The 16,510-nt window shown below is 45.0% G+C and overlaps 3 protein-coding genes across 5 annotated transcripts; 2 read left to right on the plus strand and 1 right to left on the minus strand.

Annotated features, from left to right (window-relative positions):
- Positions 1-949: 949 nt before the first annotated feature.
- pcmtl (l-isoaspartyl protein carboxyl methyltransferase, like) lies at positions 950-4,494 on the minus strand. Of its 2 annotated transcripts, none has more exons than XM_062468973.1 (9): positions 4,405-4,494; positions 3,838-3,978; positions 3,499-3,603; positions 3,313-3,344; positions 2,951-3,055; positions 2,316-2,436; positions 1,713-1,798; positions 1,301-1,470; positions 950-1,082 (listed from the first exon to the last, which is right to left on the minus strand). In XM_062468973.1, the coding sequence occupies exons 2-9, from the start codon at positions 3,956-3,958 to the stop codon at positions 1,046-1,048; spliced, it is 777 nt and encodes a 258-aa protein (XP_062324957.1). In that variant the 5' UTR covers positions 3,959-3,978; positions 4,405-4,494; the 3' UTR covers positions 950-1,045. The 2 variants fall into 2 exon arrangements, with proteins under 2 accessions (XP_062324957.1, XP_062324958.1); XM_062468974.1 differs by having other exon boundaries at positions 979-1,118.
- Positions 4,495-4,546: 52 nt separating this feature from the next.
- ccdc32 (coiled-coil domain containing 32) lies at positions 4,547-7,069 on the plus strand. Of its 2 annotated transcripts, XR_009931349.1 has the most exons (5): positions 4,547-4,701; positions 5,000-5,245; positions 5,467-5,620; positions 5,953-6,596; positions 6,629-7,069. XR_009931349.1 is itself a non-coding variant. In XM_062468975.1 (4 exons), exons 2-4 carry the CDS (start codon positions 5,020-5,022, stop codon positions 6,185-6,187), a joined length of 615 nt encoding a protein of 204 aa, XP_062324959.1. In that variant the 5' UTR covers positions 4,547-4,701; positions 5,000-5,019; the 3' UTR covers positions 6,188-7,069. The 2 variants fall into 2 exon arrangements, 1 of the variants encoding a protein (XP_062324959.1); XM_062468975.1 differs by having other exon boundaries at positions 5,953-7,069.
- A 1,607-nt stretch (positions 7,070-8,676) lies between these two features.
- prlh2r (prolactin releasing hormone 2 receptor) lies at positions 8,677-10,411 on the plus strand. The gene has a single exon (XM_062469551.1). The coding sequence runs from the start codon at positions 8,677-8,679 to the stop codon at positions 9,850-9,852; it is 1,176 nt and encodes a 391-aa protein (XP_062325535.1). The 3' UTR covers positions 9,853-10,411.
- Positions 10,412-16,510: the final 6,099 nt, after the last annotated feature.

Raw genomic sequence — 16,510 nt, forward strand, 5'->3', positions numbered from 1 at the left:
TGGTGTCTGCTGTCTGTACGATCGTGAATATAGAAGGAACGCGTTTATTTTGTGACGGACTCCAACATCATTATACTGTGTCACTTTCCAATTCACATTCACATTGATTGTAGCATTGCATTTAGGCAGGGTGCATCGACGGCGTCCAAGGGACAACTTTGGCTGGATACAATCTAGCTGATTGTATTGAAAACCATACACATTTGTTTTTATATAACGAAGGAAAAAACCAAAGACTGAATCTAACTGTTTCCCTAAGACGTTCCTTAAAACTTCATTTTGTATGGTAAGCGATAAAGTATGTACACTGAAAGTGGGAGTCAGGACACTCACATGCATCTCCCAAAGGTCCTTGGTGTTTTCAGACGCTAGATGATGACGTCAAAATGTAGTCTTCAGTTAATAGCCTGGCAAAAAAACAATCTGACTCAAAAAAGATGTGTCATGGCCACTACATTCACACTTTATCATAATAAGCACATCATAATTCTCTTACACTTTTATTAATAAACAATATCGTAATAGTCAAAGTTCATTTGAATATTTTCCCAAAATAAAGTACATTTACTTCTCATCAACAAAGGTGGTTCTGCTATTGTAGTGATACAAGGGAATTAGGATTAGGTGATTAGACTATGAATGCTGAGATTAACAGCAGCAATTGAAATACATTTATTCATTGTACACATGCATCAGCTTTACATCACTTGGTAAGCGTTGACTATATAATTCCCTTATTGTTTGTTTCCATCACTGGGATCAGGATCCTTTAGGATTACACAGGTGTCTGTCTCCACATTCACCTCACAGATGAATAAAACATTCAGACTACCAGACAACGGACAATAATCTATAAGGGATGATTAACACATGGCAAGTTTGAAAGTCCATAACATGAACCGATGAACTTGTAAATCCACAGTCCTTGGCTTCTCTCTTCATCTCGTAGTCCTGGGTCTTCCCAGAGATGCTAAAAGGCAAAGAGGCAGGGAAGAGCAGGCAGCTGCTGGCATGTTCTGGCTGATATGCATCAGACTGGACTGTCCTATGGGACCCCAGAATTGCAGCCCCAGCACCACTTCCTGCAGGGGCAACCACACTGCAATCAGAGCTCACCCCTGAGGGGGGAGAACAAACACACGTGCACACACACGCACACACATACACAGATAATCAGGGAACCAACTCTACTGTGCAATGATCAACAAAGGCCAGAAATAACCACAATGCTCATAAAAAGGTAGACACCTGTCAATAACACATTGCTCTGAATGTCAGTATCAGTCTGTACAGTACATACCCAGGCCACTGGCGTCGCTTATCTGTGAGGGGAACATAGATGACCCCCATTAGGGCTTTTCTGAGGAAGGTTCCGTCTGGCTGGCGGTCGTACTGCTCCAGAACTTGGGTCCCCCCGTCTGGACCCACCGGGAGAACCAGCCTCCCTCCAGGCTTCAGCTGCTCCAGGAGCTGCCAGAAGCATACAGGGGCACACAAAGGAGCGGGAATGGAGAAGAGTTTAATATTGCAAATCACACACTGTACACAGATTTAATAGTGTGAAGCATCAGGGACGGTTTCAGGGACGGTTTCAGGGACGGTTTCAGGGACATCAGGGACAGTTTTGACCATTGTTCGAGCATTATGAATTGTTGGTGATCCATGCAGAGGCCGGTTTCTGTGTAGTGGTGGGCAGGAACACGGGTTCTCACAGCTTTGGGGAGTGTAGGCGCAGCTGCCCCAACGTGGATGGCGTCATACGGTGCTCCTTCAGGGTAGCCCAACCTTCCGTCCCCCACTAACATGACAACAAAACAAATATCATGATGCAATCTAGTCAAATAATATAAAACATCATTTTTAATTCAGTAGAAATCACTTTTATTTAGGGATGCACGGAAGTTTCAGCCGGCAAAAATAGCAAAAGCATTTGGTTTGTCCATTTTCACCTCACACATTTTTCTATAAATTGTTTTTAACATTTGTGCTATAATAACCTCAAACTATTTTCAGATTATCTGTGTTTTATACCCAAAAAAACAATGTAGTCATTTTTGGTTTGGGTTTTAAGCCATGTGCATTCAGAATTTTTATTTTCAGACAAAACATTTCATTTTGGAGCATCACTAGTTTCATTTTCAGGTTATTAAAGCCATGAGAGAAGTGTCTGCTTCTGGTGGTTGCCTGCATCCTTCCAGACACTGGTACATGGCTGTCACAAACTGTCCATCAGCTGGTCTCCATGGACTCACAGAGGTCAGGTGAGTCAATCTGAAGGTCAATATACTCTTACCAAGGTCACATGACTCACTCACCCACAAGTTTAATGCATCCTGAGGAGAGTAGCTTTGGGTCATCTGCCTGCACGTTTCTCACAGAGGCCTCCACCAGCTCCTTGATGTGCTCGATTCCCACCACCTTCCCCGAGGACCCCACCTAAGGGAAGGGGGCAGAGGAATGTCAGGGAAGAGACAAGGCAGGGTAGCACTGAGGCAGATTATACAACAGTTTGTTCCGAACAAGTAATTTGATTGAACAGGGTATTCCTTGAGTACTTATATTTAGTAATATCAGCACTGGGTCTAAACATGAATCACTTCACTGACATTAACAAGCGTTAGACGGTAGGGTGCAGGAAAATATGTGTTTGTTGCTTAGCAACAGTCCAGTCCCAGTCCAGTGGTGGAACTATTTTGTGTTGGCGGAGCAAAATAAATGATTAAATAAACAAATCATAATCTTTTATCACTTTGTAAACTAATGGTGCTTGTAGAACTGAAGCAAAATCACAATTAATATCATGCATTTTGCATGAAACCATAAACATTTTGACAAAAACAGAACGTTAGTTTCTGTTTATTATTTATATAGAGATTTATTATGGAGGTAGGTTAGAGGTACAGTATAATTTACAACATGCATTCAGGACTCATACCACATCCTAACATACCATCCTAGCAAAGCAGGCAGTGAGATATCCACTCCCAGAGCCCACATCCAGGGCTGAGGCCCCTTCGATTAGCTTGTCACTCAACACCTCCAGAGCATGTGCATGCTAGGGAAGAACAAGTCAACATTCAGTAACTTAATTGATGTCAATGTAATTGACAATTCCATAATGTAATGAATTATAATGCCATATTATAATTCATAACCATTCCTCGTTTAAAAGGACAATGTTGCCCAGACCACTGGTTGAAAAAGACTACAGATGAGAATTTGAAAATATGCAGTTTGTCCACATATGCAAACATATGTGTTCATTCTGTACATGTAAATGTTGTGGCTCGCTCTAGATGGTAAAATACTTACCATGTGTGGAGCGCTGATTGTTGCCTTGTACCCTTGGTAGACAAAGGGAATCAGAATGCTTCCCATTTTCTAACTCATATTCTGGTGAGACTATCTCAAAACATGTTACAATGGTGTGACATGAGTAACTGCAGTGTTCTCATACAAGTTATAGGGTAAGTAAGTGTGCCACTGTAAGAAAGTTACCAATAGATTGAGGAGAGTCGGAGTAAGGGTAGTCCTCAGAGTAGATTCCCCTGTCTGTGGCCAGCATGGCATCAAACACACAATCACTGCGGATCACTCCATGATCTAAAAAGGTGATCAATGAAAACCACTCCACGACTCACAAAAAAACTCAACCCAGCCCTAAACTGCACTGAACTGGCTATTGAAATTCTCAACAATGGATGAACATGCGTTTACAATGTCATAAAGAGTTGCATTATTATATTAGTGTGCTATAAATAGTATAATATATGTACATGTACTGTCGTTGAGTGTGTTTCTAAGCTCTGTGGCTCCAGAGATACTGTGTGGTTTTACCCCGAAGTCGACTGATGAGTTCAGGATGTGTCTTGCCGCTGGACATCCAGGCCATGGTTCTGGACAACAGCACACCCATGGGGACTGCCACTACAGCCAGACGCAATACTGCTGAGTGCATTTCACATACACCTTGCCTCCCTTAACAAACACACAGACAACCACAATGTCAGATATTTATACAAAACTAATAATCCAAAAATAGGTGGTTAATGTCCTTTGAGAATGTAGTGTGTATATAAGACCTAGTGTTAACTTTAAGAGAAAAACAGCAGAAACCCCTGTTACTCTCCACAACCTGTAATTAACACTTCCAGAATGCAAAAAGTAGCTGTATATAGTTTACCAACTGATAATGATATGGATCAAAATGCGAGTAAGGCTAGATAGCCACACTATCATAATGTTGAAGCCACCAAGCCAACGCTGTTGCAGCCTACATATAATCAACCAAGAAAACTAGGTTCACATGCAACGTTGTCAAACATTTGCATCTAATAGGTAATGTATCAGAATGAGTTTGGTAAGAAATGCCAAACTTCAAAAGATCATAAAATAATATTTTACCTTGGTAGCTGCACCACCAAATAATGCCCCAACTGGGACAGATTTCCGCGTCCTCATCGTATCTAGCCAATCACATTTAGATTAACCACCTAAAAGATGAAAAAAACCAATAGAATCCCGACATTATTTGACAGCCAGGTAAACAAGCCAATCAGATTAGTCATAACAAAGCCTAGCTCGGTACAGCCTCTCCCTTGAAGAACATGACCATGGACACACTTAGCTAGCAAGCTAGTTTATATAATCAAATCCTTTCTTTTCTGGAATAAATGTAAACGGCACTGGCTTGACAGAAAGGTAAGACAATGCTGTTAATGCTCCTAAAGTGTACTCTAAGTAATGTTCTGAGGCTACCTACACAGCCCTGTTAGCCTACTAGTTATAGCTTGCAATGCTAGCAGTGGCATAGCATTTGCGTGTTCGTGCAACTCATCTGTCCATTTCAATTCATTCGTATAAATTTACTAAACACAGTATCGTATAAAATACTCGTCCGTTTTCCAATCTATCTGTAGTGTGTCTTTAGCTTGAAAACCACTTAAGTGTCGACCTTTGACTGCCCGTCTCCTTAATAATGACATTATCATTCATTAAGGTGAATCTGAGTGTACCACTATGATTGACGACTTCGAGAACAAGGAGGCTAGGTCCAGCGGGGAGCTGTGGTCTGAAATCTGTTCGACTCTGCCTGACGTTGAGGAGGCAGGTCAAGGTGACGAGGCCCAAGCACAGTTCACAGACTCGTTCCATCCCTCATTGCGGATCGGACCGCAGTCTAACGGTATCTCTGCCGCGTCATGGGAACCCATGGAGGATTCCGATATCTACATTGCTAGTTTAGGTACTACAAATATAATGTCCTCCATTCTGCCTTAACACCGTCTATTTCCCTTTTACCCAATCTTCCATTCTCCTTTCCTCGTCATCGCCCCTTCTTTCCATCACTCCTTTCTTCCACTTATTTTTCCTTAATTGTTGTTGTTTTAATTTTCGTTGTGATGTTACATCACCCTGGCCTTTTTTTAATATCCTGAAATTGTAAATATGGAATGTGTCATCCAGAGAACCGCCTGAAGAGACTGAAAGGCCAATCCTCGGAGGTTACATCCAGGGAGATGCTGCGCTCCTTGTCACAGGCTAAGAAAGAGTGCTGGGACCGGTTCCTCCATGACGCCCAGACCTCTGAGCTCTTCCAGGGGGGAGAAATTGATGGCAGGTGAGCAGGCGACAACAGAGTAGGGTGCAGGTCAGAGGAGCGACAGAGCAGTGGGAAGGACCTGGCACTGCATTCTGTTATATTTCTCTGTAGGCCATTACCTCTAGTAGGATCCGTACCCATGACTGAATGAAGTATCTATTTCCATGTATTCCTCAAGTTGTTAATACAGCTCAATACCCAGATATGGTGTAAAATTGAACATTTTAGATACTAGGAGACTGCCTCATTGTAGAACCATATGTTTAGTAACATCCCCTGTCTCTCTCCCTCTCTCTTATTCTCTCTTTCTCTCCTCCCTCCGTGTCCCTTTTCCACTCCTCTATCCCCAGTGCCCTGGAGCACCTGAAACGCTGGCTGCTGCCAGAGAAAGTTGCCATTAGCGCTGAGGAGCTAGAGTTCCTTCTCCTGCCCTCCCACCGAGGAGAAAATGGCACCTCAGAGCCAGAGACCAGCCCTGGTCCAGACACCACAGCACAGTCCCATCAGGCCGAAGCCCAGGAGCAGGAGCAGGGGGAGGGCACCCGCAGAGTAATGGAGGACGACTGCCCAACACCGGAGAAATAGACTGGGAGGAAGATGATGATGAAGGCTCTACTGGTTGGTGCTCAGACATTTGAATGCACAGGGACCACAATGTAATTGTTGTTATGCAGGACTGTTGGGAAGCAGTGTGTATTACCCTCATCTCGATGTTCATGTGTCATCTGTTTGTGGTTGAATCATTTTAGAAGTGATTATTTTGGACATATCATTGCTAAACTTGCATGACTGTTAGGTATATAGTGTTCAAATGTTCATTTTAAAACACCATTACTTTAATAAGGCTAAACTGTAATTTTTGTTGTCAAACCATATGTATTTTTAACCCTGCTGTAATTATTGTAGATTAGTGAAAATAGTTTCCGTTGAACCGATATGTACCTGCATCGAACAAGTAGGAAGAGATGGAAGGGTTTAAAACAAAACGAAAAAGGTAAGGAAACTAAGAATACGTTTTGGCCATAGTATACAGTAGCCTACTTGGAAAAGCCCTCCTTTTGTAATTTTTTCCTGTAATTTCCTGCTCTACCCCAGAAATAATCAAATTCTACTACACAACCCCGACGTTGCCGCTAGGAGGTAGCACTGAGAGTCAAAAAGGTGAAGCGACAAAGCACCTGTTGTGAAATGCACTAGTAGCCTACTCTTGTATTTTAATAGAAGAGCATTTTGGAGCTTGGAAGCTGTTGTACGCTTTCTTTCTGTGGTAATGCTAAGACGCTAGCTAATAATAATGCTCCTCGTGCTTATCTTTGTTCAGTAACCTATACTGTCATCATGATATAATTGTATTATGTAAGAAAATCTGATATGCCTTCAATTTTGGTCTCCTGTCGGATCTGGTTGTAGCTTTCTGTAGCTATTCGAAAGTAAAAACATTATAAACACCTTTTGTTTCGTTCTTGTGATTTTTGTTCGAGAGTTGTATTTTCCAAGTCTTTCTGACTTACGTCCGCGCACCCCCTCCCCTCTCCCAACGCCCCTCACCGCTTACCTCTTCAAAGCCTCCGTCATTCAATCCTAGGTTTAATAGAAATGTGTGCATCGAGAAGAACATTTGGCTTTAGCAAATGCTTTATCCAGAAGATGATTATTATCACCAACTGAAACCACCTGCTTAGAACTGAGACAAAACCTGGCAGACATTGTAATACTTGTCTGTGCTGTCAAGACGTATTGTGCTATCTGCATAACCTGAGTTTTTCTTGTCTCTTAGACGAAGTTTGGAAAATAAACAGAACGGAGCTGCCTAGTAGCAGTACAGACGCTTTGCAGCAAGCACAAGGACGTTCATGCTCAAGTTTATTTTGCAACGGTGTCCGATTGGGCATATTTAGTTGGACGTCCTGCTAAGACTTCAAGGTAAGATTAGAACTGCAGCTTCACAATTACGATTTGGAAACTAATTTTTTTTTAAAGAGAGATTTTCAAAAAAATTGAAAATTACTTGATTATTAATTTGTTGAAGTGCAATTAGATTCTGCAAAGCACATACGCCTTTTTGTGGAAGGGATATGTTGATGTGATATTTATTAGTTAGCATCAGTTAGAATTAATACGTTTTATAATCTATAATAGATTTCACAATTGATCATAATATTTGAAATATGATAGTTTTTAAATATATGGCTGCACACGTTTTTGTTTCTCCCTAATGATCCCCTATCCTTACTGCACAATGAGGCAGCGCTGTAAATAATTTAGGTGAGATTATATTGGAGTTTGGAGCCTGTATGAATCTGCGGGGTTCGGCATTGTTATTGTTCGAAAATGGTCACTGAGTTATTTGTCATTTTGAGATAGACCAGTTCTTAAGCTGTGGCTTTCTCAGAACCCTTGCAGTCATGAATGGATCACTGCTCTATTCACTTCAGTGGTGCCTGCATCTCTGTCGTGGTTCCATAATTGCCTCATGCAGAGTAACCAGGAACCCTATGATAAGTGTGTTCATGTTTATTCAGCACTTTCCTCAGTGAGATCAGTGAGGTGCCTCTTAATTGGCTGATGTGTATGAGCTCCGATATCTGCCATAGTTTGCTTATTGTCCAAAATCTGCTTTTTCCCAAATATGGTAAATCATGAGTGTGTGTGTGTGTCTGTGCGTCTACATGTGTGTTGAGGGCCATCAGGACCATTTTTGTCTCCAGTGCATGTACAGAACAAGGCAGACAGTCCAGCCAAAATGCAGACCATAGTTCAGTCCTGATTATTGACCTTAACACATGCTGCACTTAAAGGTCTAGGGTCAGAATTCAGTGCAATCATTCTAACAATGGGCTCGTCAGGACACTGTGATATGAAAAAGATTTTAAGCCCACAATAGGATGTGCAGGACAGAGTCATCTTAAAGGCCATACAGTTCGTAGTTGAGTAGTTAATTGAGACACTTGGTCTCGATGACGATGAGCCCTTTATCAATGATTTACACTCCCATCTGAAATTCCCACGCCTCTTTTGTTCTGTTTGCCTTTCAATTGAAAACGTCCTCTGTGTTTAGGAGGTACTGCACCGTGATGGACCTGGTAAATGTTCAGAAAGACTCTTGGGAGGACACATCTCTCCATGCCCTCTCAATCTCCTCTACCCCCACCTCCTCCCTGTCCATTCACTCCTCCACCAACTCCACCTCCTTCTCTGGAGTGGACCTGCTGTTGGAACTGAAGCCTCTTTTCATCCCCCTTTACTCAACGGTGGTTTTGGTGGCCTGCTGTGGGAACCTGCTCCTCCTCTTCCTCATTGGTTTCAACAAGAAGAGTCACAGCACCACCAACTTCCTGATTGCAAACCTGGCGCTGGTCGACCTGGTCATGTGCCTGTTCTGCGTGCCACTCACTGCATTCTACGCCTTTGACAAGCGAGGCTGGATATTCGGCGGCTTCATGTGCCACTTTGTCACCGTCATGCAGCCTGCCACCGTTTTCGCCGCTGTCCTCTCTCTCACTGCCATCGCGGTGGACCGGTACGTGGTTGTGGCCTATCCGATTCGCCGGCGTGCTGGTGGGCAGTTCTGCTGGGGTCTCGTGGTGGTGATCTGGCTGAGCTCTCTGGCGCTCTCTGCCCCGACAGCTCTGCACACGGCCCACCTGGACCTCAGCGCAGCGGGCCTCAGCATGACCATCTGCGAGGAGTTCTGGCCCGACCAGGACCGCGGACGCCTCCTCTACTCCTGCTTCCTCCTACTCTTCTCTTACTTCCTGCCTCTGGCAGCTGTGTCTGTCTCCTACTGTGCCATTTCACATCACCTGAGGCAGAGGACGACTTCTGACCTGGTTGCCAGTCACAGGTGCAGCCAGGAGACATGGGGGAAGAGAAGGAGGAAGACCTTTGTCCTGCTGCTGGTGTCGGTGCTGTGCTTTGCCGGTTCCTGGCTCCCCCTGCAGGTGGTCAACCTCATCCGTGACCTGGACCCAGACTTCTCCATCCTGGGGAAGAGTCACGTCAACCTCATCCAGGTGTGCTGTCACCTGCTGGCCATGAGCTCCGCCTGCTACAACCCTTTCATCTACGCTTCTCTTCACAGCAAGTTCCTGTCCTACTTATGTCGTCACTTCCTACCACGCCTCAGGGGCGGGGCTCAGGGGCAGAGCAGTCTTACAAAATCTCACAGACTGCCACGCCTAAACACCTCCTCAACAATGGTGGACATCCCTGTTGCCGTTGGTAACAAGATACCTCAGGACAGCTACTGAGGACCTTAGAAGGTATCCTTGGAGCTGACATGGTATACATGATGGGTTGGTTAACAGAAGACATCCATGGACTGCTATTGTGGACTTGTAGACTGCTACAGACAGGACCTTAGTCTGGTCAGAAAGTCAGTTGGAGTCAAATTTGAGTTTCTATACATTCCCTGTGAGCTTTTGTCTGTCTGGCCACAGAAAACACTGATGACTGTAAATCAGGTGCTAAAACCTGAAGCATGTCCTGCTTTGGCCTGGTAAAGAATGGAGTATATTCCTGTCCTGAAAACCAATGGTTAAAGATCTCCTCTAAAAGCAGTGTTACAATATTATTAAAGACAGGTCATTTCTATAGCTGAACTGTTCTGCATGTAGGAAAGGTTTCTGAGATGTCTGCATGTAAATTATTTTGTTGTGAAAGTGTATGCTTCAAACAACAACAGGGTAAACTTAGTTCTTATTGATTTAGCAAAAAGTTGTATATATTTTGTATTATATGCAGTATATATCTTCGCTAGTGTCAAATGTGTTGTGTCTGTGAATATAATATAATAACATCCCATGTTAATTGTTGTGCTGAAACTGTTGAGCTTAATGCATCTGTAGATTAACATATTGATCATACATTTTATATATATCTTTATGGTGAACACCAGTGATGACATTTGGAAGAAGAGAGTAGCTATGGAAACACATTGTTGATAAAGATTCCTTATTCATCTAGGTGTTATTTAACAACTGTCTGGATTACTCTCTAAGATCAAGAAGCAGTGTGACATTTGAGACAAATAACCATCCCTTGAGTGCACCTGAATGCCAAAGTTAACACCAGAGTGGGATACCTATCTGGATATTGAAGATTTATCCAAGTGCAGAGAATGGTTGAGCACTGATACTGAAGTACTGGATATCAAGAAGCAAATCATCATCAACCAGGTGTCTCCCCAAACGTTCTCCTAATGCAGGTTTTAAATCAGTCATGGTTTGTATGGGTACTAAGACAATGCTATTACGTTCAGAAACTGAACCTTGGTTGTAATTTAAATTATAAAATGAGCTCTCACATCTTTTAGAAATGTTTCACTGGATCCAATTAGATTCATCTGTAGGAAACAAAACGCAGTCAACAAGTGGACAATGTGTTCTGTACACATTTGTTCAAGGTTCAAAGTTCCCAATCCATAAATTATACGCACGTTTAATATATATCTCCACTCCTGGTTACAGAATAAATAGCTCATTACATGAGTTTGATATTCATCTGACGCCGTTGCACATTTTTACAACAGAGTAGATTGTGAATGGTCTCTAGTGATCCACTCAATGTGCTGTTAACGGTGCAGGGCACAGACCGGTCACCTTGCTTGGATGTGAAGCAGCACCAGAGCTTGTTACATGGAGGGTGTGAATCACCCCTTTACAATCAGACAGTAATCATCTTTCTTTTCACTGAATAGAGAGAGAGACTAAAGCTGCAGAAGGGCACATCACATTCAACGTGGAATCAATGTGATACTGATGACGGCAAAAAATGTTTTTTATCTAAAAGGTCATAACGCATTTCTAGTATACAAATCCAGTGCTCCTCTGTGACATTAGAAGACCCATTATGCCATTATTTGTCGATGGGTGTTCCAAGTCAGCTGTTAATACAGTAACACTGAATTATGCTTTTTTTTAATAAGTATATTATTGCTTTTACCTTGCGCTGTCCATGGTGCTGAAGCCCCCCAAATGGTAGAAATCCGAAACAACAACTGTCTTTGTCATTGTATATCTCAGGTCAGGGTCCACAACCTTCTTGGTCTACAAATGTATTGGTCTGAATTGGTGTGTGTTTTTGTGTGTTGTTTACCTAAATCTTGGCACTGTTTGTTCAGTGTATTGGCCAAACATTAAATAAAAATAAAGCTCTATGGTCATCTATTAAGACAGAGTGATACTTTTGTATTGTAGCTAAAAGCTTTCTGATGAGATCCCTGTCCTCACTCCCTCTTCATCTCAAGGAGAGTGTATGTGGGTGGAGTAGACCTGAGAGACAAAGCCCTGTGTCAGTCCCAGCCCAGGTGAGATAAAAATAAAAATAAAGGTCACCTATCTAATAATATCTGAGTGCTTGCCCCCTTCATGGCCCACGCAACACATTTTAGACACATTATCAGCCTGTGCGAAACAACAACAAAGACTTGGCAGGGGGGAGAGTTAGGTGGAATATAAACACACACACATGCTTTCATATGTTTTGTAATCGCACAATCATTTCTGAACCTTTTCTGTAGTTTTCTGCAGTCTCATATTCCACAGTCATCTCCATTCAAAACAAACTATAAACAACATAATCATGTTTCTTTGTAATGCCTACTGTGACAGTGGTGGATGAAGCAAAAATAGAGAACTACAAGCAAGGCAACATCAACTGGTGGCAACTGAGCAGAGCTGGCCACCACATGTGCCATGCTCATGTGGTGGCCAGGGAGGGGAGGGGAGGTCTGAAATAATGAGAGGTGAAGAGAAGGTGCAGAGAGCTTCAGAGACCTGAAACTGGGGCAAGATTAGGCAGAGTTAGAGCACAGAGATGAGGGAGATGGGGGGGGGGGGGGTTAGCTTGAGAGGAGAGCTGAGGAAGAGAGTTAAATGCAGGTGAAGAAAAAACTGTTGATTTGGACTGAAATGGAGAGAGAGCAAGAGAAAGCGAGAAAGAGGGCGAAAGTAATCTATTATAACCCAGATATATCATTCATTAATCTGAAGGGCCTGTTAATGTTTCATTTCAACCAGGTTTGTCACAGTAACATAATAGTGGGGAGGATGGATAATGGACTGCTTCTTATGGCCTCTCACAGAGAAGAGCTAGACTAATGTTGGGATGGACTGGCTTCTGAAGGACTCTCAGGGTAAATTGTGTATGCTAGAGGTATACATTATATATACAATATATACAGAAGACCAGATTTATGTAATTTTTTTTAGACAAGTTTACTGTCCTCTTTGAAAAGAAAACAAATTGGGCGAAAACAAAATTATTACCCCTCCCTGAGTCACCACCTTACCGCGGTGGAGGGGTTTGCGGGTCCTAATGATCCTGGAAACTATGTTGTCGGGGGCTTTATGCCCCTGGTAGGGTCACCCAAGGCAAACAGGTTCCAGGTGAAAGACCAGACAAAGCGTGGCTCAAAAAACTCACCATGAAGAAAAACAACAATGGTTCCCAGCTGCCCTTGCCCGGACACGGGTCACCAGGGCCCCACCCTGGAGCCAGGCCCGGGGGTGGGGCTCGATGGCGAGCGCCTGGTGGCCGGGCCTTTTCCCATGGGGCCCGGCCGGGCTCAGCCCGAAGAAGCAACGTGGGACCCCCTTCCAGCGGGCTCATCACCTACAGGAGGGGTCATGGGGGTCGGGTGCAGTGTGAGACGGGCGGCGGCCGAAGGAGGGGGGCCTTGGCGGTCCGATCCTCGGCTGCAGAAGCTAGCTCTAGGGACGTGGAACGTCACCTCGCTGGCGGGAAAGGAGCCTGAACTGGTGCGCGAGGTAGAGAGATTCCGGCTAGATATAGTCGGCCGCGCCTCGACGCACAGCATAGGCTCCGGAACCAGTCTCCTTGAGAGGGGCTGGACTCTCTTCCACTCTGGAGTTGCCCTTGGTGAGAGGCGTCGAGCTGGGGTGGGAATACTTGTTTCCCCTCGGTTCGGCGCCTGTACATTGGGGTTCACCCCGGTGGACGAGAGGGTAGCCTCCCTCCGCCTTCGGGTGGGGGGACTGGTCCTCACTGTTGTTTGTGCTTACGCACCAAACGGCAGCTCAGAATACCCACCCTTTTTGGAGTCTCTGGGGGGGGTGCTGGAAAGCGCTCCTCCCGGAGATTCCCTCGTCCTCCTGGGGGACTTCAATGCTCATGTGGGCAATGACAGTGAGACCTGGAGGGGCGTGATTGGGAGGAACGGCCCCCCCGATCTGAACCTCTACCCCTAACCCTAAAAACTAACCCTAACCCTATACCCTCGGCAGAGTCCTGGAGGGTACATGGGAGTTCGCCCAACCAGTATACACACGTTTTGTGGATTTGGAAAAGGCGTTCGACCGTGTCCCTCGGGGGCTCATGTGGGGGGTGCTCCGAGAGTACGGGGTACCGGATTCCCTGATCGGGGCTGTCCGGTCCCTGTACGACCTGTGCCAGAGTTTGGTCCGCATTGCCGGTAGTAAGTCGAACTTGTTCCCGGTGAGGGTTGGACTCCGCCAAGGCTGCCCTTTGTCACCAATTCTGTTCATAACTTATATGGACAGAATTTCTAGGCGCAGCCAGGGTGTTGAGGGGGTCCGGTTTGGTGACCTCAGGATTGGGTCGCTGCTTTTTGCAGATGATGTGGTCCTGTTGGTTTCATCGGGCCACGACCTTCAGCTCTCACTGGAGCGGTTCGCAACCGAATGCGAAGCGGCTGGGATGCGAATCAGCACCTCCAAATCTGAGGCCATGGTTGTCGACCGGAAAAGGGTGGAGTGCAATCTCCGGGTCGGGGAGGAGATCTTGACCCAAGCGGAGGAGTTCAAGTATCTCGGGGTCTTGTTCACGAGTGAGGGAAGAATGGAGCGCGAGATCGACAGGCGGATCGGTGCGGCGTCCGCAGTGATACGGGCTCTGCATCGGTCCGTCGTGGTGAAGAAGGAGATGAGTCGAAAGGCGAAGCTCTCTATTTACCAGTCGATCTACGTTCCTACCCTCACCTATGGTCACGAACTGTGGGTAGTGACCGAAAGAACGAGATCGCGAATACAAGTGGCCGAAATGAGCTTTCTCCGCAGGGTGTCCGGGCTCTCCCTTCGAGATAGGGTGAGAAGCTCGGTCATCCGGGAGGGGCTCAGAGTAGAAACGCTGCTCCTCCGCATCGAGAGGAGCCAGCTGAGGTGGCTCGGGCATCTGATCAGGATGCCTCCTGGACGCCTCCCTGGTGAGGTGTTCTGGGCACGTCCCACTGGGAAGAGGCCCCGGGGAAGACCCAGGACACGCTGGAGGGACTATGTCTCTCGGCTGGTCTGGGAACGCCTCGGGGTCCCCCAGGAAGAGCTGGTGGAAGTGGCCGGGAAGTCTGGGCCTCCCTGCTTAGGTTGCTGCCCCCGCGACCCGACCCCCGGACAAGCGGCAGATAACGAACGAACGAACACAATTATTAATGCAAGCTGAACTGTTTTCTTGATGCCTCGATTCAGAGGCAGGGTTGTTCACAGCATCATGTTCTACCTCCCTCACTCCTGCAGTGAGCAATATACTGAGGTTAGCGGTTTCTGCTCTCAGAACAAGCTTCCTCACTGCAACAATAACAACTGCCTTACGATTTTAATTCCAAGCAAACAAAAGTTTCTCACTCAACAGAGAAGTTTGTTGTGAATTTGATTTTGTTTTAAAGGGTTCATTACTCTTTGACCACACCTCAAGTCACACAGATGTATCAATCTACACAGACCAATTTTCTTCCACTCCAGAGTTTTAAAAATATCTTAGAGAACATGGAAATCGAAATTGCAGTCTGAGATGAGAGTGACCTCACAGGTGTTTTCTGAGTGCCTGCAGACTTTTCGCATAATTTGCTGTCCCGCTGTGTGCATTAGACAGCTGGGGTGTTTGTCTACCCAAGAACAGAACGTTATATCAAACCTACTGTCAGCCACTGCAGCTAATCACATTTTATTAAAGAGACACTATGTTATCTTAGAATTTAATTGATGCGCAGTTACAGCTGCTATCACAAGACAGTCGAGGCTTTGACTCTTAGAACTCACCAAAGAAAACAAATCAGAAAGATTTGATTTGTACAAAAATATTTCAATCACATTATCCTATGACATGCTTTAATGCAAGAGAAAGCAGTTAAGTCTGCAAACAGGTGCGGAAGAGCTTGTGTATGTATCTGGATACCAGAAAACGTATACTATTTTATTCTATCATTACCATAGCAGTCAGGTGGTGGTAGTAAACAGGATACAGCTCACACACACATATAAACATACAGACATATGGACGGAACCAAAGTCCCAGGAGGATAAACCGCACATACACACACACACACACACAGTCGCTACAATCAGACACACAAACACACAGTCGCTACAGTCAGACACACACACAGTCGCTACAATCAGACACACACACACACACACACACAGTCGCTACAATCAGACACACAAACACACAGTCGCTACAGTCAGACACACACACAGTCGCTACAATCAGACAGACACACACACAGTCGCTACAATCAGAGACAAACACACACAGTCGCTACAATCAGAGACACACACACACAGTCGCTACAATCAGACACACAAACACACAGTCGCTACAATCAGAGACAAACACACACACGAGCAAAACTTGAAGAACTTCCACTTCCGCAGGCTCTTAGCCCCATGCCTGCTGATAGGCATGCAAATGTAGCCATGACATTTACACTCCCCCCAAGCTGATTGCATGATGAGGAGAGCCTTATGCATATTCATAACAGCTCTGATGATTGCGTTGCCTGGTGTACACTCCTCTTCTGTCTTTCCCTCTTGCTTTCTCTCCGTCTCTGACATGGACACTCACTCCTTTCAGCCAATCAGCTCAATGACACGAGTGGCTCCTATCATCTTCTAGAAGGAACTGAAGAGGAGAAGGAGTGAGAGAATTACACGT

Source organism: Osmerus eperlanus, chromosome 9 (assembly GCF_963692335.1).
Source record: "Osmerus eperlanus chromosome 9, fOsmEpe2.1, whole genome shotgun sequence".
In the NCBI taxonomy this organism is placed as follows: Eukaryota; Metazoa; Chordata; class Actinopteri; order Osmeriformes; family Osmeridae; genus Osmerus; species Osmerus eperlanus.